Source organism: Notothenia rossii (assembly GCF_949606895.1).
Source record: "Notothenia rossii genome assembly, chromosome: 4".
Classification (NCBI taxonomy): domain Eukaryota; kingdom Metazoa; phylum Chordata; class Actinopteri; order Perciformes; family Nototheniidae; genus Notothenia; species Notothenia rossii.
In genome coordinates, this window is record NC_136902.1 from 76,387,811 (window position 1) to 76,412,412 (window position 24,602).

At 39.4% G+C, this 24,602-nt stretch overlaps 3 protein-coding genes across 3 annotated transcripts; all 3 read left to right on the forward strand.

The window, feature by feature from the left end:
• The first annotated feature begins 1,003 nt into the window (after positions 1–1,003).
• nmd3 (NMD3 ribosome export adaptor) lies at positions 1,004–9,895 on the forward strand. Its single transcript, XM_079679606.1, has 16 exons — positions 1,004–1,150; positions 1,527–1,618; positions 2,455–2,589; positions 2,757–2,853; positions 3,296–3,376; positions 3,822–3,950; positions 4,631–4,721; positions 5,434–5,512; positions 5,871–5,967; positions 6,561–6,678; positions 7,784–7,929; positions 8,242–8,351; positions 8,431–8,503; positions 8,638–8,744; positions 9,216–9,286; positions 9,467–9,895. Exons 2-16 carry the CDS (start codon positions 1,575–1,577, stop codon positions 9,598–9,600), a joined length of 1,512 nt encoding a protein of 503 aa, XP_079535732.1. The 5' UTR covers positions 1,004–1,150; positions 1,527–1,574; the 3' UTR covers positions 9,601–9,895.
• Positions 9,896–13,488: 3,593 nt separating this feature from the next.
• sptssb (serine palmitoyltransferase, small subunit B) lies at positions 13,489–13,731 on the forward strand (the record flags this gene model as incomplete). Its single annotated transcript, XM_079677945.1, has 1 exon — positions 13,489–13,731. One exon carries the CDS (start codon positions 13,489–13,491, stop codon positions 13,729–13,731), a length of 243 nt encoding a protein of 80 aa, XP_079534071.1.
• A 7,240-nt stretch (positions 13,732–20,971) lies between these two features.
• On the forward strand, positions 20,972–24,499 carry otol1b (otolin 1b). The gene is made up of 5 exons (XM_079675080.1): positions 20,972–21,120; positions 21,599–22,002; positions 22,118–22,207; positions 22,507–22,578; positions 22,662–24,499. Exons 2-5 carry the CDS (start codon positions 21,612–21,614, stop codon positions 23,558–23,560), a joined length of 1,452 nt encoding a protein of 483 aa, XP_079531206.1. The 5' UTR covers positions 20,972–21,120; positions 21,599–21,611; the 3' UTR covers positions 23,561–24,499.
• Positions 24,500–24,602: the final 103 nt, after the last annotated feature.

Here is a 24,602-nt window from a genome sequence, read left to right on the forward strand (position 1 = left end):
CACTTGAAGACATCCAGAGAGCTGGGTTACTTACCACAGGTGCGCACTAACAGAGTGAAGGGATTCTTTCTAAAAAAGCAAAGGCCCAATTTTGCAAATGTCCTTGAATAATTGGCATGGTCAAATAAATAATCCCTCTGAGTGCTAAATTATTAAAAGTGTGACTTCACTGGATCCCTGGACATTTACGCTTGGTGCCTTTATGTTTTTTCATAATATTATTGACAAATCAACGTCCTTTTTAAGATTGGTGCTTTAAAAGCTGATCTTAAGATGCTGTTTGCATAAGTGTCCAATAGAGACTTCAAATCTTCATTATTTAATCTGGTTTTGAATTTAAATTATACATTTAAAAACTATGTTCTATATAACCTACACATCACACTGCAAACCTCATCTCATGACATGTGATTTCTACCACAAGCATAGTGCTCCATCTGTTTATCAGAGAGTGTGAGGACTCATGGGTTAGGGGCCAGCAGCTAATTTTTGCACCATAAACCCCAAGTACCTCTGTGATATGAATTGAGAAGTAGATGATGAAACAGTAACTTCATTAAATCCAATATGATGAATTAAGTCAAATAGATTCTCGACTCACATTACAATGATATTGTTGCTGAAACGATTTGCAAAAAGGTCCAGGTGGTGAGCTTTCAAACTAAGCGACCTTGGGTCTCATGAAAGCGCTATATAAATCCAGGTTATTATTATTATTAAGCGAAATTAAATGTTACACCAATCTTTTGTCTGTCCTCGTAATGTTTATATAGCCTAATATGGTATGCATTTCTCGAAAATGTATAATATTACGTTTTATTTATTCAAGCCTATACCTTTATATTATATCTAAATAAAACATTCAAAAATAATTTTCTCTCCCTTTTTCTTTCCGTTTTCTTAATTGTCTTTATTTATTTTTTATTTTGTTTCTGATATTGAATAATTGTATAGGGCCCTCACTGTTGTTGGCTGGAATAATTAATGCCATAATTTAATGTTTTTTTTAAGGAAATGTGTTCAGGCAAACAAAGACAGCCCGGGGTCCTCTCGCACTGCGTGACGTCACCAAGCCTCTCGGTCCTCGGTAAGGAAAACGTGGACGACTTCACTTCACGCTGTGTTGTGGATATACCATCAAAACACTTCAGTAAGTGTTGTCATCCCAGGCTTGCAGTTGTTGTAGTTATCGAATACGTTTGTTTGACATGTTGTGCTTGTTATTCACGAATATCTTTTAGAATTACTCGTAAAAACTGGCAAATTAGCCCCGAATGCTAACCGTGTGATACTGGATGTGTAGCATCAGCTAGCAGCTTTAGCTTCAGAGCATCTCTTTAATGATCTAATGTCGTTGTCTATGTTTTTACAATTGTTTACAACAAACTAATAGTATTATGTACCTGCTGTAATGAATAATGTAAGTAGTTGGTACACACTGCTCGCTACTTGCCACTGTTGGCTATTCTCCAGATGTGTTACTGTTAAAGCTGTGCCAGTATAATCTTTCCTGTTTCTGTACTCAGACATCATAAAGATCCACTGAAGTACACTGATCTGTGAAGTTGACAAGAATGGAGTACGTTCAAGCCCCTGCCACAATCAGCCAGGCAAATATGTAAGTGAATAAATATAAATAATCATGTCTTCTAATCACAATGTTCACATTGTGTAAACTAAGTGCATCACATCTTTGCCTTATTGACAGATGTTGTCTTTGGGGCTTACTAAGACTGACATCACGAATGAAAGTTAAAGGAATAGGTTGATATATACATTTACAATAAGTTGAGAGTGGTGAATTTCCATTTTTGGGATAATTGTCTAATTATCTTTACATATGTTACTGAAAGAGCTGTCAGCTCACTAAGATGGTAGAGCCCTGATTTAAATACTTACAGGAATTATAAAGCAAGAAAGATCAGACGCACACAATGTTACTATTTGCAAGTTATTTATCTTGTATTTATGCAGCTAATTCGTTATTTTAGCTAGTTACATTGTTTATTTTGTATTGAAAAGGATATTCACTAAAAATGGATGTCTGATTCTTTACTTAATTTTAGGTAAATTGTTTGCATTGTGTTTCATTGCCATATTAAGAGCTTTAGTCATATTTTATGTTAATCAGGATAATATTGTGAATTGCAATTCTTTTGGCCAGGAAAATTCGTTATCACATTGTTTTATTGGCACACAATTTCAGTTGACAATAATAATTTAAATAGTCAACCTGAGTGAGTTTGACTGTCGCTATCTTAATTTTGGGGGGTTTTCAACACCGAACAGTAGTGAATTCCTCTACAATCTTTTTGCATCAGGAGAAATGTAGCACAATCAGCAGGAATGTCAACATTTCTGGGAGACAATAAAAACTGATTTTCCTAGAGGTGTAAAATACCATGTCATTTGTTTATTTCATTACGTTTTACCAACGTTGCCTTTCCCCCCCAGCCTGTGCTGTACCTGTGGCGTCCCCATCCCTCCCAACCCAGCCAACATGTGTGTGGCCTGCCTGCGCACTCAGGTGGACATCTCAGAGGGGATTCCCAAGCAAGTCACTGTGAACTTCTGCAAGCAGTGTGAAAGGTTTGTTTAATCCTCTCTTCTTCTTTTTTAAAACCACAAATCAAACACTCATTTAACTACATGATACACAGAAAACATCAATGCTTCACTCTATAAAAAAATATATACGGGTACAATTGTTTTTGAGAAAGTTGAGGCTTAAACACTCATCTGCCTCTATCATGCAGGTACTTGCAGCCTCCTGCCACCTGGATGTCGTGTGCCCTCGAGTCCAGGGAGTTGCTCTCTCTTTGCCTGAAGAAAATCAAGAGCTCTATGACCAAAGTAAGTGTGCTTCACAATCGACAATAGTATATTTGCACTTAAATTAAAGAGACAAAAGGTTGCATGAATAGTCTAGGTAAAAGTTCGAGGTTGTCCTTTCCTTTGTCATTCAATTGTAGTTTTAATTTGCTCTCAGTTCCATCTGGCTACTCAGCAATGAGCATACTTATTTTATGGTTAAAAATAAATAAATAAAACGTTGCCTAGCTACATTTCATCAGTGCCTCTCCTATGATGCTGCCTAAAACAATATAATAATTGATGGCCTTGAAAATAGTTAACATTGTAGTCTCTTGTCATGGATAATATTGTCAAAATATTGTTTTCAGAACATGTACAGTATCTGACTTTTCACTATGATGTGCACCATGTTCATTAAAGTATCTGTACATTTTCCTTTTGGGGCTCGTGCTATTTTTAAACAACATATCTCTTCTCACAGGTGCGTCTTATTGATGCTGGCTTTCTGTGGACAGAGCCACATTCCAAAAGGATTAAGATGAAAGTGACTATCCAGAAAGAGGTAAGAGAACCGAGTGGAAGTGATGACTGTGGGAGACTGACATTCAGACTAATGGATTAAAACGGACCCGAGAGGGGCAACACGTGTTACATCTAAAGGTCATCTGGTTTACTGTCCAGTGAGATAACACCTTAAAAGGAAGTGGTCTGTTTTTGAATGAGTTATGTGTGTTTGAGAAGAATGTTTTTTTGCCAGTGGCTGTCATCTCATCTCATTGACCTTTAGTGAGAACCTGAGTCCTCTGTTCTCAGGACTAACTCTTTTGTTTCTATTCGAGGGTCTGTATAGAACGGTCTCTAGATCCCACTGGTCTGATGTATCAAAATTACTGAGAAATGGCAACGTGTTGTTTTTCCCCCCAGAAGTTAATAACCTAGAGTTTTTATCACTATTTGCCCTGTAGTTAGAGCCTATTTTCAAACTCTTCCCCTCTTTGCCTCTTCAGGTGATGAACGGTGCGATCCTACAGCAGGTGTTTGTGGTGGAGTTTGTCATCCAGTACCAGATGTGTGACGACTGCCATCGTGTGGAAGCCAAGGACTTCTGGAAGGCCGTGGTTCAAGTCAGACAGAAGGTACCTATCATAAATATTTAGTTTCTGTTCTTTTGTTGTACTTGAACTCTTCTCACTTTTGAAACCTTTTGACAATGTTTTAAATACACTGTGCATGCATTGCTACATGCACAGTTTAATGAAAAGTGTCTTGATTATTCAAAACATTATATATGCTTAAGGACAACAGAGGAAAATGAGCATTATGCTATATATGGAGAAATATATTATAGAACAGTGTGCCTGTATAAAATTAACCAAAAAACAAACATAGTTTTTTTTTTGGCAACGTATATTGTCTGAATCTGTTTGTCCAGGTTTGAAAAAGGGCTTCAAAAGCTGCTGGGCAAAAAACAAAGTCTGTTTACACTGGCATTCCCCAGAAAGTTGGCCATTTGCAGGTTTACTTTTGCACTCTTTAATTGTCATTCTGTATTTCCCTCTGATTAAAAATCTGTTGATATTTCCCCTCAATTTTCTGTTTTAGTGTTTCCAGTATTCTCTTTCTTTTAACAATGTTGTTATTTTGTGCTGAAGCTGTGTCTGTTTATTGTAAAAAACTTTGAGGGCTGGAATGTATCCTTCTTATCACTGATGTTTTGGGGTAAAAAAGCTTAGCTACAGAGCTGCGACATCCCAGGTATGGGGTTGGAAGGAATTGAAATAATGATGCTGAAGAAAAAAAATTCTTATTTTTACAGACCACTCATAAAAAGACGTTCTACTATCTGGAGCAGCTGATCCTCAAGCACAAACTCCACCAGAATGCCCTCAACATCAAAGAAATGAATGGTAGATCAATGAAATATGATAATACGTAGTTCCTTGTTGCTTGTTTGTTAATTGATGTATCCTAAAAGGGAGGAGCTGTATTTACGGCTTCCTATGGTATGACAATGTGAAGGAGGGAAACTTGTCTCATTCATCATCAGTGTAACTGATGTGGATTAAAGCTAAGCAGAACTTAATGATGTGTCGAGTGTTAATTACCTCGTACCAGACAGCAAGCCATGCATGCATATCACTGGCGCCAATCAGTCCGTACAGATGTCCCCGTGTGGGCCTCAGAGGAGGGCACGCGTTGTGCATCTAATCAGTGCGCTGTAATCAGACCAGGCATGCCATATCCAGAATTCCTGCCATTCAGGCTTGATTCGTAACCTATTTAGAGCTGCTTACTGCCACGTCACACACACAAAGACCTCCACACACTCAGGCGCTCATGCTGTGCCCTGAGTGACAGCTCAGCAGCAGCTTTCTCTCTCTGCTCTTGGACTGTGAAGTGGAGTTTTGGCTGGTGGTGTAATTTAAATTGTCTCCATAACTCGGCAGGACTTAAAAGGCTTTATTGAAGTTACAACATGTGGCTGCCATATTTTCTCTCCAGCTTATCAGCTCTCTTGTGTTTTTGCATGCATGTGTGTTCTGCATGGGGAATGACTAGTGAAGGGGGCCTGTTCTGGATTTATTGGTTGAGGTGTTTGATGGTATTTTCTCCTCTCAGATGGGATAGATTTCTACTATAGCACCAAGCAGCACGCTCAGAAGATGACGGACTTCCTCCAGTGCACTGTGCCCTGCAGGTAAGCATCGCCTCAGTCTGTGCTTATGAAATCATCTTCGTCATAAGTGTCAGTATTAAAACAACCTTCCTCCTCTTTGGAAATGCTAATCATAAAAGCATTCAGACTGATTTTGAGTAATACAAAAAAAATGTTAGTACCTTAGTGTTAACTTGTGTTTTTCTGTATGCCAAAAATCACATCGTCATTACCTAGATGTTGTCATGACTTTCAAAAGTTTAGATGAGTCTGACTGCACTTTTTCATGTGTCTGGAACCTTGTGATTTGTTCAGGCCCTACTGCGATGATTATTCCAGCTGGAACAATGTGAGCTATGCTGGGCCTCTGACAAAAAAAACATTATTTTCTATTTTAAAGGTCAAAGACATCCCAACGCCTCATCTCTCACGATATCCACTCAAACACGTTCAACTACAAGAGCACCTACTCCATGGAGATTGTACCTGTCTGCAAGGTATAAATGTGAAAAAAAACTACAGATTTAAGTCAAATGTTGTTTCGCTCAACTGATCCCCTGTTGGAGTTGAGATCTGTTCAGCACTTCAGTCAAGTCCCAGCCGATCACCGCCCCTCTGAAGCCCTCAGTTTGTTATTTTAGTAGAAATGTTGTGTTAGAAAGCTATTCATTTGATCTGTTGATGTGCCGAAAATCCAAGGATCCTTCATATTGTTTTTGTTCCTGAAACTTAATCTACCTTCACATTAAAACTAAAGTAGAGATATCATCTTGGCAGGTGTGTAATCATCACTTTCTATAGCTGCTAATTCCCATTTGACATGAAGCTTTAGTTATGTGTTTATATTAGCTATAAATACATTTGGGTGTACTCCATAATATGTTTAAATGACTGGGCTGATAAAGGGTTATTTCAATAAAGGAAAACAGGAATCTGAATAGTGCTAGATACCCCCAGGTGAATTGGATTATTGTGTTTAAACTAAGTCTAGCTTCCAGTTCTTACAAATACATTTTTATGTCCGTGTTTTGGGCACTTCTAGAGCTCTCGGTTTTGAACCCAGGCTGTCTGTTTCTTTTCTGCTTTCCAGGACAACGTAATATGTCTTTCACCAAAGCTGGCGCAGAGCTTGGGCAACATGGGTCAAGTGTGTGTGTGCGTCCGTGTCACCAGCACCATCCACCTGATTGACCCCAACACCCTGCAGAGTGAGTATTCCTACTGTCACAGTTCAGGTCACACTGACACCCAGTCCAACTTCACCAAAACACAGCTTGTCAAATATATCTGCAGTCTGGTTTAGATGGTTATCGTCAGTACGTGTGATTTTGTTATTTCTCTTTTTTTCTTCTGTTAGTCAGAGAAAGTGCTTGATTTGAAGATGTAGCCTTTTTTATTTCAAAACATATCGTAGTCGTGTTTTCTGTTCAAATTCACACATTTTTCCTCACTGCCACAAGTTATGCGTATTCATGCATTTGTGTCTTTGAGGGATTTACAAGACGCATAACTTCCTGTATGTTACCATGGTGATATAACTGAGTCATAACTTGAGTGAAACCCTCAGAGCTGCACTAAGCTGACCCCCGGTCTGCTGACCACATGTTCGACAAATCCGTCTTACTCAACAGCTTCCCTCTGCGTTCAGTCGCGACGCAGAACGAGACTCAACAAAATGAATTTATATGGAGGGAATCATAATCAATACAAGAATGCAAAACAGAGAGACAGAAACATTTACACAATGTGTTTCTTTGGTATCTACTGTAATCATGATGAGAGAGGCTGTGAAGCTCCTCAATAGAATTCTGACATTTTGTCAGCAGCACACACGTCTTTAATTATTCTTCAAAGAGCAGGCTATTTTTGTTGCAAATAGTTTTTGATCAGGCTGAAAAGCTGGAACTGCCTCCAGGCAGAGCTCTGTTCAGCAGATTTTGGCTGCAACAGGCAATTCAACTGAGTATTACAAATAATTGTCTTGCTGTTTTTCTGCTTAGTTTTACTTAAAATACAGACAGAAAGATGTCCCTTAGTCTGTTTTGTTTGAAACATGTACAGATAGAACAACGCATCAGTACATCTGATCCATGTTTCTTTTAGAACCATGTGGATTTTTGATAAAAAGGACTTTAGAAAATGTTGAAAAAACAATCATGCCTACCTATCTGTGACATAACGTTAACTATTTTTTCCAAGTTCTTTAACTGTATCGTAAAAATGAAAGGAACTTTATAAGTTGTGCCTCCATTTTTGTTTAAAGGACTATAGAATTGTCAGTAATAAATAAATAAATAATCTCTAACTCCCTAGTTGCTGAGGTGGATGGGGGCACCTTCTGGCGTAACCCCTTCAGCAGTCTCTGTAGCCCACGGCAACTGGAGGAGTTCATCGTAATGGACATTGACGTCCTCAGGAACCAGAAGCTGGGAGCTGGAGCCGGCATAAGGTCCAATAAGGTGAGGATGTGTCTGTGTGTGTATTCTTGGAGAACAGATTGCATTATGGGAGGAAGTTGCTTTTTCTTTTTAAATATCGATAGCGAATGATTGCCCCCCACTCTGTATGTGGGATTCAAGCCAAACTCACAGGAGTGTTTGTTTCAATAGCGCAGTCAGGGGAGGATGTTTGTGGCTTTCCTTCCTCTCTCTGAATCATTATTGATGCTACATTCTGAACTAATTGGGGAAAAAGAAAATAATAATTTAGTTTTAATGGCTTGACCCTCATTTATATTCCCCTGTGTGTATTTTCGTGTGTGCGTGTTACAGCACCTGCTGGCTGAGCTCTGGGTCCAGAAAACAGCAGAGATGGATGGTCAGCAGTATCACTGCCGCACATACCTGGGCCACCTGCTGAACATCGGAGACCTGGTGCAGGGGTGAGTACCAGGAACTGATGGGAGGTTGAGATGTGAGTCGAGATGCAGTGAAGACTGATGGCTCATACTTTTCACACAGATATGACTTTGTCAATTCCAACATCAATGATGAACACCTGAATAAGATGAAGCCTCACACCATTCCTGATGTGGTAAGACTCCTCCGTGAATAAAAGCTTTTTATATACAAAATACTGTCAGTAGATACAATCCAATGATTTGGAAAACACCACATTGCATTGGTTGAGGGGTTTTAATTTCACAACCTAAATGTGGACCCTCTAAGGTGCTGATCAAGAAGTGCTACGACCGCAACAGGAGGTCGAAGCGCAGGAACTGGAAACTGCATGAGATGGATAGAGACCGTGAAGGCATGGCCCCAAATGATGAGAGGTGGGTTTCTGAATTATTTTATTTAGAGCAGCAAAATAATGTCTGTTGGGTTGATTCAATGCAACAACAATAGAGCTCTGGCACAAATGAATAAGCTGTATCATTCTCTTGGTACACATACTATACTGTTCTTAGGATCGATTCATGTTGGTTTAGATATTTTTCATATGTTTACATAAATGTAGATTATCCCCACGACAGTGTTTAGCTGACAATCTGCCGGTAGAATCTCCCGCATGAGCAGGCATAAGCTCCGCCCCCTCTCTTTATTTTTTATTTTTTAAACTTCATAGACATGTTTTTTTAATATATTTTCATATCTGAGACCTATCCTGTTGCATAAAAATTGCATGATAGGTGACCTTTAATAGTTTGAAACTGTGAAAAGAATTCCAAGGATTGTGTAAATATGTTTTTCTCTGTAATGTCTTACCACATTGATTTGCCTCTAACTTGTTTTTCTGTCCTCAGACAATACGAGGACTTCCTGGAGGACCTGGAGGAGGATGAGGCTCTGAGGAAGAACATTAACATCTACAGAGGTAAGGAGCCAAACACCGACGATCTCTAGACACTTGAACAATTCTGTTGTTTCCTATTTTGCAGCTTAAATAGTTTAGCTAATTTGCTATCGGTGCTGCTTAAGCTCCCAATAGACGTAATGTCACAAGTTTATTGATGTGTTGGATAGTTAATGAAAAGAGGTTGATTTTGAATTTCAGATGCATCCAAGGTCGCAGTGGAGAGCGACACTGACGAGGAAGGAGCACCTCGTGTTTCACTGGCGGAGATGCTGGAGGAGCTCAGCCTGACGGATGCAACAGGAGAGGATGGTGCCGAAATGATGACGGAGTAGCTGTCCTACTCTGTCACTAACAGGACCGCTGATAATACAGTCACACACAGAGCTGGAATAACAGCAGATTTAATTGAAACATCAACAACAAATGTGTCACAGAAAAATGAACAGCTCATCAGACTGATTTAATACAACAGTTAAATGCCATATATGTGGGTTATAATGGCGCCACCTACTGTGGTAACAAATATATTTCTGAAGTACTCTTTCTTCATTTGTCATGAAATATTTTGAAGGGATATGGAAATGAGGTGCTTGTAGTTCACTATATCAAAATAAATACTTGTCCTAATGCTGACTTTTCATCGATTTTTTTTCCGGTTGGGGATTTAATAGACATTAGCTGGGTCCTGTGTTTAGTCAGATGGCTAAACACGTTACCAGCTGTGGACATCTTTGAGCATCCAAAAGCACACATTTAAAAATCACTGCATACTCTGCTGTGATTATACTTGTTTTTGTTACATGAATATCCTTCATTATTTATACCTGTGTAGACAGGTATGTATCAAGTTCTCTGCTCTACATATCCACCAGAGGGACTTCTAACAAAAGAGAGGTAATGCATTCAAGTAGCTACACTTGTAGTAAGCCAGGCCGGGGTTTTAATATCGTCATTTTGCTACGATGGGCATTATTCAAATACTTACCCAGCTGCACCATCTGTTCAGTGCTGTTTGTGCGGTCTCTGATGTTGGCTGATGCGAGAGAAACAAATTAGAGTCGAGGCTGCTCAGAGCAACAATGATGTCTTCAAATAATCTGACATGATGTGCAACTTGTTACAGCCTAAGAGCTCATGTGAAAGTAGTTCCCAACTCCAAAAATTCCCAAACACTGATATGCAAAGTCAAGTAGAAGATTCAGAATTTTCAAAATTACAGATTTAGATTTGGACATGAATATCCTTCCAAAGACAAATAACCTCACATTACAATTATGAAACGGGGGCTTTTGAATGTGTAAAAAGTTGTTTATTCATGATAGATACTATAGCAGAAATGTTTTTGAATGTTTCTTTTGCTCTGGTAGTAGTTATGACATCGTGACCCTTAATATTTCAAGCTCATGAAGTGATTGGAGAATTGATTTTGATGGTCCATACACATTTTGTTAGTACATTTGCATGGCGGTGCCTACAAATACAGATATGAGGCCGTGTGTAACTAAAGACACCAGAGGAATGTGTGTTCCAGAGAGAGTAAGCTGTTTGTCTGTGTGAGATGTCTCACGTTCTAAATTTAAGAGGTAGAAAGTGGCATGGTTTTGTTTTTTACAAACCTGAGCTGGTTGTTCACAGTAATCAGATCTACTTGGGAAAATGAATTAGTTGAATCCCCTCTGGGTATGTGTGCGTGGGTTAGGGTAACAAGAACATAGGGGTTCTCATGTTTTCAGATCACCCCTCTGTTGACCTCATTTTCTCACCATATTGTCACCGTAATGCTTATGATTGGAGCTTTGATTCCCAATACTACCACAGCTACCAGGACCTGAGGAGACCTTGTCGGATTTCCATACACATTTCCAAAGTACATATAGCGGAGCAGGACAGGATGGCTCATTCAAACACATTCAGGTGTCTGCGAGGGGAACATTTTTCCTTTCAAATGTGTCTGGCTTTTTTTATCCAGTCTTCCTCTAAGAGACACTGACAAAAATGCAGAGTGCATCCATGTGTAATCCTCAGCAGCACTTCCTGTGTTTATACATCAATAATACATAGTGCTGTCAAGTGCAAGAACTAGCCAGTTCAGCAAACCTTGAGCAGATAGGAGATAAGAGTTACCAACTTTGTCTCTCATGGTCCCAAAACACAAGGACACATTTTCAGCTCATACTTGCATTTCTTTTTCAGGGGTCTTTTAATTGTTGGTTTGCTTTATTGAATGGGTCAGTTTTTGGGCGGGACATTTGAAAAGAATAGATTAAAGGTTAATATTTAATTGACAATATTTTTTCTTTAATCCAACTGTGCATTGACTTCTGATGATCTTCAAGGTATACAGCTGCTGTGAGTTAGTCAAATCAGTGGTTTGTGTATAGCCTTATAATCTGTTCATGGATTGAGCAACTGGTCAGAAGCACACCTCAGTCACTTCTCTGCTCCCGAGCTGTTTTCAATATAGCATTCATCACTGTCATATATAATGATATATCTACCAACAGAATTTTAACTTTTTGTGCACAATTCCATATCCAATCAAAATGTGGTGTCTACTATTGTAAACTAAAACATATCTGGGCTGCAGGATGAGTGGATGCCAGTGTGATGTGTGGTCTGTTTTCACCCTGCTGCCTACGTCAGAGGTGCTGCTGCGGCGGCGGCGCAGTGTCCGGCTGGCGAAACACAAGGATGTGACACGGTCTGCAGAAAGTTAAAGATGCATTACAAACGTCAGATATTTTTGCACTGCTGAATTAGAGCTGCATCTAAAACAGCCACTCCTCCTTGTGCCTCTGAAGCTGGTTTCCTTTGGCTGCGTTCACAAACACGCACGCACGCACGCACGCACGCACACACACACACACACACACACACACACACACACACACACACACACACACACACACACACACCCACCTACCTGTGTGCTTTAGTCCTCGGTCACTGCTTGGTGTGTGGGCCAGGTGAGTCCAGGTGGGTGTAAGCAAAGGCAGTGGGTGTGGTGTTATTCTCACAGTCTGTATGAGCTGCTACATAGGCTATAGGCCAGAGGGGAACTGTTGAGACAGCTTTCAGTTTACACAAAGCAGCGGAGGGAATCGGGCTGCAGCTCTTCCTGTAATTGTGTCTGACAGTAGGGAGTCTCACGTCGCCTGCTAAGGTGAGTCAATAGGGATTCAGTTATACACAATAAAAACTACACACTCAAGAGCTGATACATCCCCTTTAATATTCTGTATTACAACAATAAATCATATGAGGAATAGTAAAGGAATGTCTGTGTCATTGTGTAAAATCAAATCATGTTACCTTATATATCTTAATAAAGGCAGGTCATTACTCAGATTAAATTATCATCAAACTCGTTTTTATTCTAATATTTATGTTAAGAGAGATCATTTGGTTGGCAAAAGGGCATATCGGTTTATTTGAGGTAAATACACCTGCATTGCGCACCTGTTGGTCCCGCCTACTACCTTAACCTTCAGTTAAACAAATAGTCCTGAACAGATTCAGAACATGGAAAATGATTAATTTGTAGACTAATTTAAATCACAACAAGTGAGTGTTGTTTTTCTTCTTCCTGTTTTTGCCTGTGCATTTAATTTTTGTTGGTGATGGAGAAATGTTGCTTCTCCTCAGATAGCATAAACTAATTTGCAAGGTCCCAAGGTGTGTGGTGACACCTGTATGCTTATGTGTGCCAAGAAAACATTGATGACTGTTAAAAGTTCATGGGAACATTACGTTATATTTAACTTTTTCTTTTAAATATACCATACTATCCTATTGCTTTGACTTTAGTATGGCATATTTTATGGTATACTTAACGTTTTATGACATAGTATACCCTCATATGTATACAGAAAAGTCTATTATTAAAAGTGTATTCATGGTGTGCTATTTCTTTTAAGACAATTACATTATTTATTTATTTATAACCGTTTTTATTACAAATTATTCTATGTATTTGTATGGTATACTTCACTATGACATTCTTTATTGACATACCATATATGACTATTGAATGTTATAATATACTAGGTTTTTGTGATACTATGACTCATACTATATATATGTGCTATACTTGTATTCACTCTCCTCCAAATCTTCTCCCTCAGCTTCACCACTGTGTTTCTTTCCTCCTTCACATCTCTTTCTTACGGCCTGAATCTCACAACATTCCTACTCCATTTCTCTTCCGTCCATCTTGCAAGATGAACTTCAAGAACTTAAGGGAGTACCTGGCCTGGCTGTACTACCAGTACCTGCTCATCACCGGCATCTATGTCCTGGAGCCCTGGGAAAAGTCCATCTTTAACTCCATCCTCTTCTCCGTCGTTACCATGGTGATCTACACCTCATATGTCTTTGTGCCCATCCACGTGCGGCTTGCGCTGGAGTTTTTCTCCGGGATCTTTGGCGGGCAACCTGCGAGCACCGTGGCACTCGTGAATTAAAACATAAAAAGAGGTTGCGACTGGGTGGATTAGAAATAATTCCTTAAAACTCAACTCCTTATTTCCCAGAGCCCCTTGAGCACCACGTTCACCCTGAACCTCAGCAAGACTGAAAGCATGAAGATCTTAATGAAATCATCTGGAAATCTTAGCCTATCTTCTTTACATCCCAAATCCTCCTTACCCCATGGTATTAGGCAAACGATTGTACATTACTTTCACACCCTCCCTGTGAAATGTTGTTTGTCCTGTCTGTTTTTTTGTCAAATGTTTTTGTTTGAGTGTATGCCACCTCTGTGTTTTACATGATAGAGTCATACATGGGTCGGGTAGTATATTTGCATGCTCGTTTCACTATTAAATACCACTCGACTCTTTTCCTTCCATCATGACTTTAGGGCTAGTCTTTAAACAGATATTACGGAACTGAAGTTTGTCACATAAAAAAAGACAGAGTGGTTGTAATTGAAGCAGCATAGGTCAAGATATCCTGAGTTTTAGTCTCAAGTTAAAACACTTGATCCCACACAACCCAAAATGCAACTCGATAGGGTCTTATGGTAGACCTTCCCTGGCTGTCTAATACCCACATCTTTTTAAATCCAACATCGCAAGTTTGAGTTAATTTTCAGAGTTTGGATGTGTCCAAATCACTTATTTTTTTATCAACTGCATTGCATGTACTCTCTCTGCCGTTTGATAGTGTCTGAATTTGGAGTGTGAAATATATGCATTATTATATCACGCCCTCAACCGTTTCAACAGTGAATCAAAGAAAGTAAACTTTACAATTTCAACACCTTATTGTTTATTATATAAGTAGGAATGAAAAGTGGGGATGGGGGGTCATTTCAGACAAAGCCTTGGAAAGAACCCGTAAGAGCCACAGAAAACATTGAAAAAAACTATTTAGGCTGAGTGTGACGAGTAAACTGAACTTGATGTGAACAATTGGTGGGGTGCCTCTCTAAGTTTCCGTGAATATTTGCGTATCTGCTGTATCTGTGATGCAATGTTATACCTGATATACATTTATATCTGATAAAAGAGGAGCCACTCATCCCAACATTTGTTCACATGCACTTATGGTTGATCCACGGTTTTGTATCAGAGCCTCTATCACCCTTTATATTTACTTTTATGAACTGGAATGCTATTGGTAGGGTATATTCAAAATGTCAAGTCATTATGAGCTGATTTTAAATTAAAATGAACTCAATCACAATGTTATACAAATGTGTAATATTTCCCTATTTACTGGTTAAAGAGAGAAAAAAAACAATTAGCGCAGATGTGTGCCGAGCTCTCCTTTATCTGCTGTTTTATAAATGTTGGTATGTCAGGAAGGAGTGCTCTGCCCAAAAATGAGAACATATTGACTCAACACACCTTTTTGTTTTAAAGGCTTGGTTTTGTTAATGATATAACTTGACTTAATCGAACAGCCTCAGCCCCTGAACTCAAAGCAGAACGGTCTGCTATCACATGCAAACTAAATACAAATATACCTGAATCAAAGCCTGACTGCTCAAATTCTAAAACCGTCCTCCTCACCTATCGTGGATCTGAGTGAACGGAGAGAGAACAAGACGTTGTGTATGTGGTAGTTCTGATGAGCATTGCATTTATTTGTGTGCTTTACATAATCTGAGATAATGAATGCTTTGGGTCAGGGGCTCGCTGATTACAGTCTAATATGATCTCTATGTTAACTATTTATATGGCTTTATATATTTATACACACTGGTAAATGCTTGGCTGGTTACAATGTCAATTACCAAACGTTTTTTTATAGTTTATATCTGTGTTATCTTGTGGCCATCAATAAAATGTACTTTATTTGTTACTTTGCTTTTATATTGTTCCAAGATTTTGTAATTTCCTTTTGGTTTTATTGAACACTTGTAGTTCCAGACATTTCCTGTACCAAGAAGGTGGAGCTTTGTGATTGGCTTTTTTCCTTGTTCTCCAAAATTAATTTTATTTATATATGAAAGCAACATATAGCTGCAATATTCAGAACATAAAGATATTTAAAAGAATTGAACAATTGCTCTCTTTTTCCTTTTACTTTGGGTTTTAATATGAATGTTTGTAGATACAGTTTTGAAAGCAGTGTCAGGTTCGTTGCCAAGTATGAAGAAGAATGACATTTGATTATAATGGTGTATACATCTACTACAGCAAGATACATTCATTTTTAAATAAGAGCAAATATAGAAATATAACACAACTGTTCTTAAAGGTATTATAGAAATAATGTTTAGAAGATATACAAATATATAAAAGGGAAATACAATAACAATATGAAACCATACTTAAAAAAATGTGGGTACTGGAAGGTGAAGAGCAGTGCAGATGTAATCAGAGGTATAAGATAAGATAGGTACTAGAATGCATAACAACAATAATAGAAAGTCAAACAAAGAGTAGCCGGATTTACATATACAGATCACAGTGAAGATAATTCCATACTATACATGATAGCATGTGCAAGTGGGAGTGCAAGTGTTATTTACATATGTACACAAGGTATATATTAATGCTAACATATTAAGTCTGTTATGCCTTTAGTCAAACACAACAGTTACTTTGAAATACAAGAAGAAGCGGAACAAAGGCTTATGGCACATTCCCGACCCAATTGACTGTGCCACATGAAGTGATTTTATACAAAATCCACCAAACTAGTTCTCCCAACACAGTGCAGGACCGAATACCCAGAGGCTTTGCTGTCCCTGCTGCAGACATAGGCAACCTGCCCACAAAGCTCTGTTTACCTCCAGCCTAGTCTGACCACAGATACAATGAAATCAATGGGATGATACGTTCTTTATCTTGTTGTGCCTCTCTTCTCTTCTCCCTTCATTTGCTATACTTAAATGATGTTCCCTCCTTATGTCTTTAATCTCTTTCCACTCCCATGCCCATCTTCCTGTTTTCTGTCCTTTCCTCCCCTCCCTTCATTTTTTGTATTCCTCTTGTTTTCCTCTCTTCATTTTATTTCTTGTCCTTTCTCATGTCCCTGCCTTTTATTCCTTTAAACAAAATCAGAGTCCTACATTTTCCAATGACATCCAGTGCATTTCGGCCTCAGTGACTTTGAAGAACTGTCCTATCAAGAACGTAGTTTTGTTTACACTCTTCATGTTCATTTGTATCTCATGAAGGAAGAGGCCAGAGGTTATCTCCGTAATGACAAGGTGTAAACAAAGCTATCTGCTGACTCAATTGCTCTCACAACACTCAGAGCGGTGTGTTATGTTGCTCTTGTCTTTACATGTAGTCTGTGACCATTTTCCAAATAAAACTGGGACAGACTCTTAGCAACTAACAGATTGAGAGAGAAATGTGTTGAAATAGTAATACAGTCCTCAGTTTTGGCTTACACAAACACAGCTCTCAACTTTTAGATGATCCTCGAAATAATGTTTGTGTATTTAATGATTAACAATGAATGAGATGGGTACTTGTGTTTTTTTATTCTACAATACAGACTCTTCTTTTATAACTCACTTTTTATAAAGTGCCATAATATTACATTTGTGTCATTACATTTGCAGGCTTTTCCCTTTCAAAGCTTTAGGAAACATGCAGTTTACATATCTTATGTACAGTATAAAATAAAACAAAATATAATGTTTAAAAAGTCAACTGTTGTGGAAGTCTTCACACCAGGAAAATAAAAAGGTTGTATTCGGATTTGGTTGCATGTATTGGGTGTTTATAGTAAAACACATCATCATGACAACAGCAGTACAAAAATAGTCGGCACCTTGTATTTATTTATAACTTAATGATCTACTACAGCATAGGTCATACAGTAGCAGTATGACGCAAAGGTGTGATTCATTGTGAAAACACATGTTGCAATGATTTGGTTGTTTTCAAGTCACTAGTGGGAATATCTGTAACATAAAATCTCCAATAAAAAGAAACAGGACAAAAAAAGACCCTGCCATTAAAATATGATATAATGTTATTTAAGGGCTTTGTTTGAGTGAGCATTGTTTGCACTGTTGGGTGTGTGTGTGTCTCTGTGTTTCTGTTTCTGTTGTGGACCTGACTTCGTCATACACTCTTTTAACCATATTTCCCTTTTAAGAAAAGGTAATTTAATAAGTCTTGTACGTGGACATTTTTATGAATACATAAATACATTTTCCCATCGACTTTATTTCAGGAAAGAAAACACATTTTATATTTTTCTTCCTTAATGATGGATTTCTTCTTTTTCAATTGAAACTCTTCACGTACAGGGTAACACAGAGGCTCTCAGCGCATTGTTGGAAAATCACTGGGCAAACAATTGGCATATAGATTGGACACAATGGTCCAAGTTGTACCTTGGATTGTGAATGTATTCAGGATCACATTATGGTTTGAGGATCATTTGTGTTGTTGAATTGTTCTGCTGCATGTCAGCACCAGATTATTTCTAGACTGATCTCTGTGCAATCAGACATGGTTTGTCCTGTGGCATTTAAAGTGAATGCGCAATTATGGCTATTCTTTGTTGATCAAAGATAAAGAAATTATTCACTTCATGACATGGCTCCCAGCGCCACAGTATATCTTAATTATGAATGACTCAATATGAGACTGGGAGTGGTTGTCCAGATAAATATCTGAGCCAAACCAGGCGTTGATCAACAGCTGGAGCAAAAAACTGACATGGACACTGGGTGTGTTGTGCTGGGTTTGGTCCTCATTACAAGTTGGTAAAGAGCAGTGTAGCTTTATAAATATCTGCTCCCAAAAAGTGTGTGTTAGAGAAACATCTTAACCCTCTGGATAATGTGAATTGTAAAGGTTTGAGCCGATACATGCAGGATCTTTGTGTTTACATTTTAGACAAGTCTGCCACCAAGTGGACAAGTAAATCATCTTCATCACAAACCTCTGAATCAAGTACAGGAATCACTTAATTATTCATAATGAACGTTTTTCATAACAATATTCACATACAATAGTAAAAACACTTAATTCCTAAAAAGTGTGTGCTCCTAGTTCAATATGGTAATACAATGCTGAATTTAGATTTGGAGTCACTGGGTCACATGACATAGAAGCTATTGAAACTTTTCATGAATTGTATTGTTGTACAATCAAATCATGACACATAAGTATTCAAAAAAGTGTGCCAGGTAACACACGTTTGACGTTTTTCGCTTGTTCTTTGCTAATTGAGGCAAGTTAGTTTGGGGTATTGAAATAACATTATTTGTATATTTGTCTTCAAAAGGTAATTTATTGATGATCCCGTAAACCCTGTGTTAAAGAATGAGGACACTCAGATCTGGAAAAAGACGCAGACACAGTTTTGTTAAAACAGCAAATGTCCAAGTATGTAGGGTGAGGTGGAACTCAATCCACATTGAATTACAAGATTAAAGTTTAATTTGATTTAATCTAATACAATTTAAACTGTTTTAGTAATGGAATGTGGAACTAATTAATGAGTTACAGAGAAACACAATATGTTTTGATTCCAAAACAATAGCAAATGATATTCAAATAAAAACGATGGATCTATTTTACATTTTAATATCCAACATTGATATGAGTTTGTTTGACTCCCTAATACAGCTCTTGCTCTTTTTTCCTCAACCAACATTGAGGATTTTTCAAGGAAAGTGTGCCAAGAGAAAGTGTTTTTGTTCTCTGCCTGACTACATGAGACGAGTCTTCACTGCCAGCAAATATCCTGCCAATGTCATTAGTCGCTAATTCTGCAGGATCTAGATTTTCTTTGATAAGATCCCAGAGTAAATCACAAAAACTGCCTACTGGAATAATGATAATGAGATTGACGGGTTGCTGTGTTGGTTACTAAACAAGTCTCTCTTATGTTTCTCACTCTCACATATTCACTGCAGTTTCAAGATCTCCATCAGATGAATAGGGTTAATGTAAGGCAATACTCCTCCATCCATCCAAGTCATCTTAGGTCCTCTCTCTGCTCGGCTGCACCTCAGAGTAAGTTAATTCTTACTGCTCCCCCACGCTGTATAGTGTGCGCTGATGGAGGCCGAGGGCAGAGCCATAGACAGTGTTAAATGAAAGGACAGGTGAGCGGCGTCTGGGTCCTCTGTGACCAGCTGGGCTCTGTAAGCTGACCGTTGCTGTTGTGTGTGGCGTGAATGGAGCTGAGAAACGACGGGGTCGAGGTCGGGCATGGAGAACCCCAGAGGAACCCCTCTCCCAGGACTCAGCTGCATATCTTACACTCCATCTTTTGTTTTTTTGTGGAGGGGTAAGTCAGGGACACTTCACCTGAGCTGCTGGGAAGGAGGGAGAAGAGGAGCTTGTAAATGGAGGTGAGGAGGTAAATGGGTAAAAGTATATGTGAGAGATAAAAAAATGGTTTAAATAAACAACATCTTCTCTTATTTAGTAGCCCTCATCCACCATCACCCCTCTCTGTTTCCCAAATTTCATTTCCCTTCTTCCTGCTCACTCATAGCTAGACATAGATCCCTCTAAGGACGTGAAGTCTTTGACAACTGAGGCATGTCCACCGCTCAAACATTCATTCAGTGGCCAGTCAGGAGTTTTGACCAGAAAGCTACCAGAAAATCACTTTTCTACAAAAACCTGATGCTATCTTGTTACTCCTTAAGAATGAATCATTGTCCAGAGACACAGTATGAATCATAGTTAGCAAATGTAACTGCCAGCATTCTTAGGGGCTCATGTGCAAAAAGTCGGTAACAGTGATCAGGCAAGCATTGCATCGGCACTGATTTAAAGTAGATAAGCTGGTTTCTTTGACAACCAGCTCAGGTTTAGCAACTGTTGAATGAGGAGATTATCAGCTACTCTTAAGGCTTTCTCTTGGATGTTTACCAAGTGCCAGTAGATTGTAAATACTGAGTAGTTAATCATTTTAATGCATTGCCGCATCTTTTTCCTGCACACTACTGTCCAAATCTATGCTTGAAAAAAGGTTTTTGTACTGCCCTGGCCTCTGTCACAGAACCCTCTTTGCTTGGCTTTGTCCCGCTGTAAGAGCTTGGGTAGTAGGTTGGGTGTTGGAGGAATGCCTCTCATATCGGGTGACCCATTGCCCCACGGCCTTTGCTCCTCGCCTAGCTTGCAGCGAGGGAGTGCTCCTGGCGGGCGCTGTATCCCGTGTCACAAAAGCACCTTTCTACACAACAGGGGTACAGAGAATGGGCCACAGCACTGTGGTTCTTCTTGGGTCCGCTCCAGCCCGCTGTAGGTGGATTTCAGACCTCCCCTTATGCTCCCAGCAAACAGCCTTATTGGTAGGGATGTTCTTTCGCCCAAGCCTGGCAGAGATATCAGAGGGACCTGGAGCTCCTGCTACTGCCTCCAAGCCACCGCTAAAGAGGATAAATGACCATACCACTTATGCATAACTGGGTGAGTCTTATACATTTTCAATATCAGCAGTATGGGTTTACCTTAAAATGATTGATTTATGTGTAAATAATTGCCAATTGCAAGTTGAGGAGCATGCTGAATTTGATAATAACGCATGTTACTATTGCAAAAAAACATTATCACATTAGCTGAATTTACTGATAAACAGACATACTTCAGCTTTGAAGGGTTAAACTACAGACTTTTCGAGTCGAAATGACACATCACTGGAACACATCCTGAAATTGGCATAAAGAAACAGAGGAAATTAAGTTTAATTGCATTAACAATATTGAAAATCAATTATAGTAGATGAGAAGATAATTGTGCTAGGAGTTTTGCACTATAGTGAACTGCTCGTCAGCATGTGCTATTTTTGTATCCTCTTGTCTTTGAAACTGAAGTGGATGAACAATTAAATGGATGCAGACGAACAGAAGGTAAGAGTAATGTAGGCTATAAACTCATCTGTTCTCAGATCCCCGTCAACCATGAGGATCATCTCCTGTCAGTCGAGCCTTGTGGCTCTAGTTGTGGTTACACTCACTGTGGTGGGCTGCGCTGAAGCGAAAACTACACAGAAGCCAAAGTATCAGTACACCAAGAAACCCATCCCTCAGATTACTGTGCACAGCCCTGTGACCACCAGCGTGCCCAAGACTCTCAAAGTAGTGCTGAGTGCAAAGCCTGTGGTGCCCACCACAGAAAGGACCACCTACCAAAATCATGTCCATCCACAGTATCTCACAGAGAGCACCGAGCCCCCTGGTGCTGGCCCTGAGAATTACACTCTAGATTACAACGAGTGCTACTTCAACTTCTGTGAATGCTGTCCACCTGAGAGAGGCCCAAGGGGGCCAAAGGGAGGCATAGGCCTACCAGGTAAGACCCTCAATGTTAAGGTGCAATAAATAACATTTTTTTTGATTTATTCAATTCATTTGTTTGTATGTTTAGCTTTCAGCATTTCGGACTTTGATTATGTTTGTTTATATAGGTCCACCAGGTGACAAGGGTTTTACCGGAGCAGCTGGTTTACCTGGACCCCCGGGAATGAGTGGTCCTATCGGGTTAAGAGGAGACAGGGGTGAGTATAATTTGGCATCTTAGGCATTTATTAATGTTTAATCTTGTTTAAAAGTCTGACACTGAGGAGCCCCATGTCACGTTTGAAAACTTCTTGTCTAATTACATGAACTTTACAAACATGTCATCATATCTTTCAAGAATGCAGAAAGCAACCATAATGTTATCATATAGTATAACACAATGGGCCACTGGGCTAATGTTCACAGGTGCACTAATGTCACTAGCTAAAAGGAATATTCATATTGCTTGTTAGACTTTTTTTTTTTAGGTCTTGGCTTTATTGTGTCCATTTCTTAGGAGATAAAGGTGACAGAGGAAGCAGTGGGATAGTCGGGCCATCAGGAATCCCAGGAAAACCAGGACAAAAAGGTGCAACCGTGATCTGGTGATTGTTGAATTATGTTATATTGTCTCCAGATATCAACTGTTCTGACAGTTCCTCTGTGTTGCAGGTGATATTGGCTCAAAAGGTGAAAAGGGTGTAATAGGGTTCCAAGGTGTCAAAGGTGAAAGTGGGGTGAAAGGGGAACCTGGACAGAATGGGACAGCTGGTGAAAAAGGAGAACCGGGAATTGAGGGCCCAGCTGGCCCTTCAGGACTGACTGTTGAGAATGCTCCTAAAGGAGAGAAGGGAGATAAGGGGGACTGCGGCACATTTGGGGAGAGAGGACAGAAAGGTGATCGAGGGGATACCGGCTCTCCTGGCATCCCAGGAGGGATGGGCATTCCAGGGCTGAATGGCAAGCACGGTGTCTCAGGTCCTGAAGGCATCCGAGGGGAACAGGGACCTGTTGGACCGCAAGGAGAACCAGGGTTTCCGGGCCCTCAGGGACCCCAAGGCATAAGAGGGCCGCTTGGACCAAAGGCGGACAGAGGCTGGCCTGGGATGAGAGGTGATCGGGGATTTCGTGGAATCAAAGGAGCAAAAGGATCAGCAGTACCCACGAAACGCTCAGCCTTCAGTGTAGGTATCTCTCCAAGAAAGTCCTTCCCTCCGTCTGGCTTCCCGATCCGCTTCGACAAAATCTTCTGCAACGAAGAGAACCACTTTAATGTCACTTCCAACAGCTTCACCTGCGTCCATGCCGGGGTTTACGTCTTCTCTTTCCACATTACTGTACGCAATCAGCCCCTGCGAGCAACACTGGTGGTGAACGGGTCCCGGCGGGTAAGGACTCGGGACTCTCTGTATGGTCAAGACATCGACCAGGCGTCCACTCTGGTGGTGCTGCGGCTGGCAGCCGGGGATCAGGTGTGGATGGAGACGTTCAGAGACTGGAATGGGGCTTATGCCAGCAGTGAGGATGACAGCATCTTCTCTGGATTCCTGCTGTACCCAGACACACCCTGATCCTGATAGTATCTTCTTCTAGAATCTATGGGACCAACTTGATTCCTGCAAAAGGAAAAATACTAGTGGTGCTACACTATATTATTACTCTTGAACTGCTGGAAAGCTGCACTGCACACTAGTACGAACATTTAATGACGGGCAATATCAATATAATGTTTATTATACCATCACCTCAATATTATATTTTTTGTTTTAAGCTGTTACCCTCTAAAGAAAAAGAATGAAGTCTTTTTTATTGCTGGAATATTTACTTACATGTTTTGAATCTAATAAGGTTGTTTAGTGCTAAAAGGCAAAAATCACATACTATAGATCAGCCTATAACAAAGGTAAATAAATGAGAAAGTGCCAATATTCATCATGGATGGAAATCTGGGTTATCATAAATAGAGCACTTAAACATCTATACAACCAAACTATCTGATGGTAAAAGACAAAAAAACAAATCCCACATGATGATAATATTTTTCATTCATCAATATGCAACACGAAACAAAAAAACTGTAATAAATATGCCAGCAGAAAGAGAGAGAGTGTGCAGGAGTCAAACATGTTGTTTCTTGCCACCAATATTATGTATTCATGTGTGCATATATGTTTTTCTGTTTAATGAAACACCTTTACTCTCTTCAGTCACTGCACAGAGTTTCTGAACACAATATGTATGATTTATTATGCTTACGTCAAAGTGTTTAATGATGGTTTACTCGCAGTTTTGGCCTCAGTGAACCAACACGTCCCCATGTCCCCTTTTCCTCCACATCATTTATTTTTCCTGTCCTCCTCTTTGTACATTGATGTTTTTGTCGAACTACACTCTGCTTCCTGTCCATTTAAATTCTCACTGGTGAACTAAGCTATTTATCAAATTGCAAAAAAAAAGACTTACAAATAAACAATGTATGTGTTTAATATGAAGATAATATAACTGTGAGCTGCATTATTATTACTGTAAGTTTACTATATATGTTATTATACAAATACTTGTAAAATGTAAGCAGCATTGCTGTACAATAGGGTTGTAAAAAGAGTTTATTGA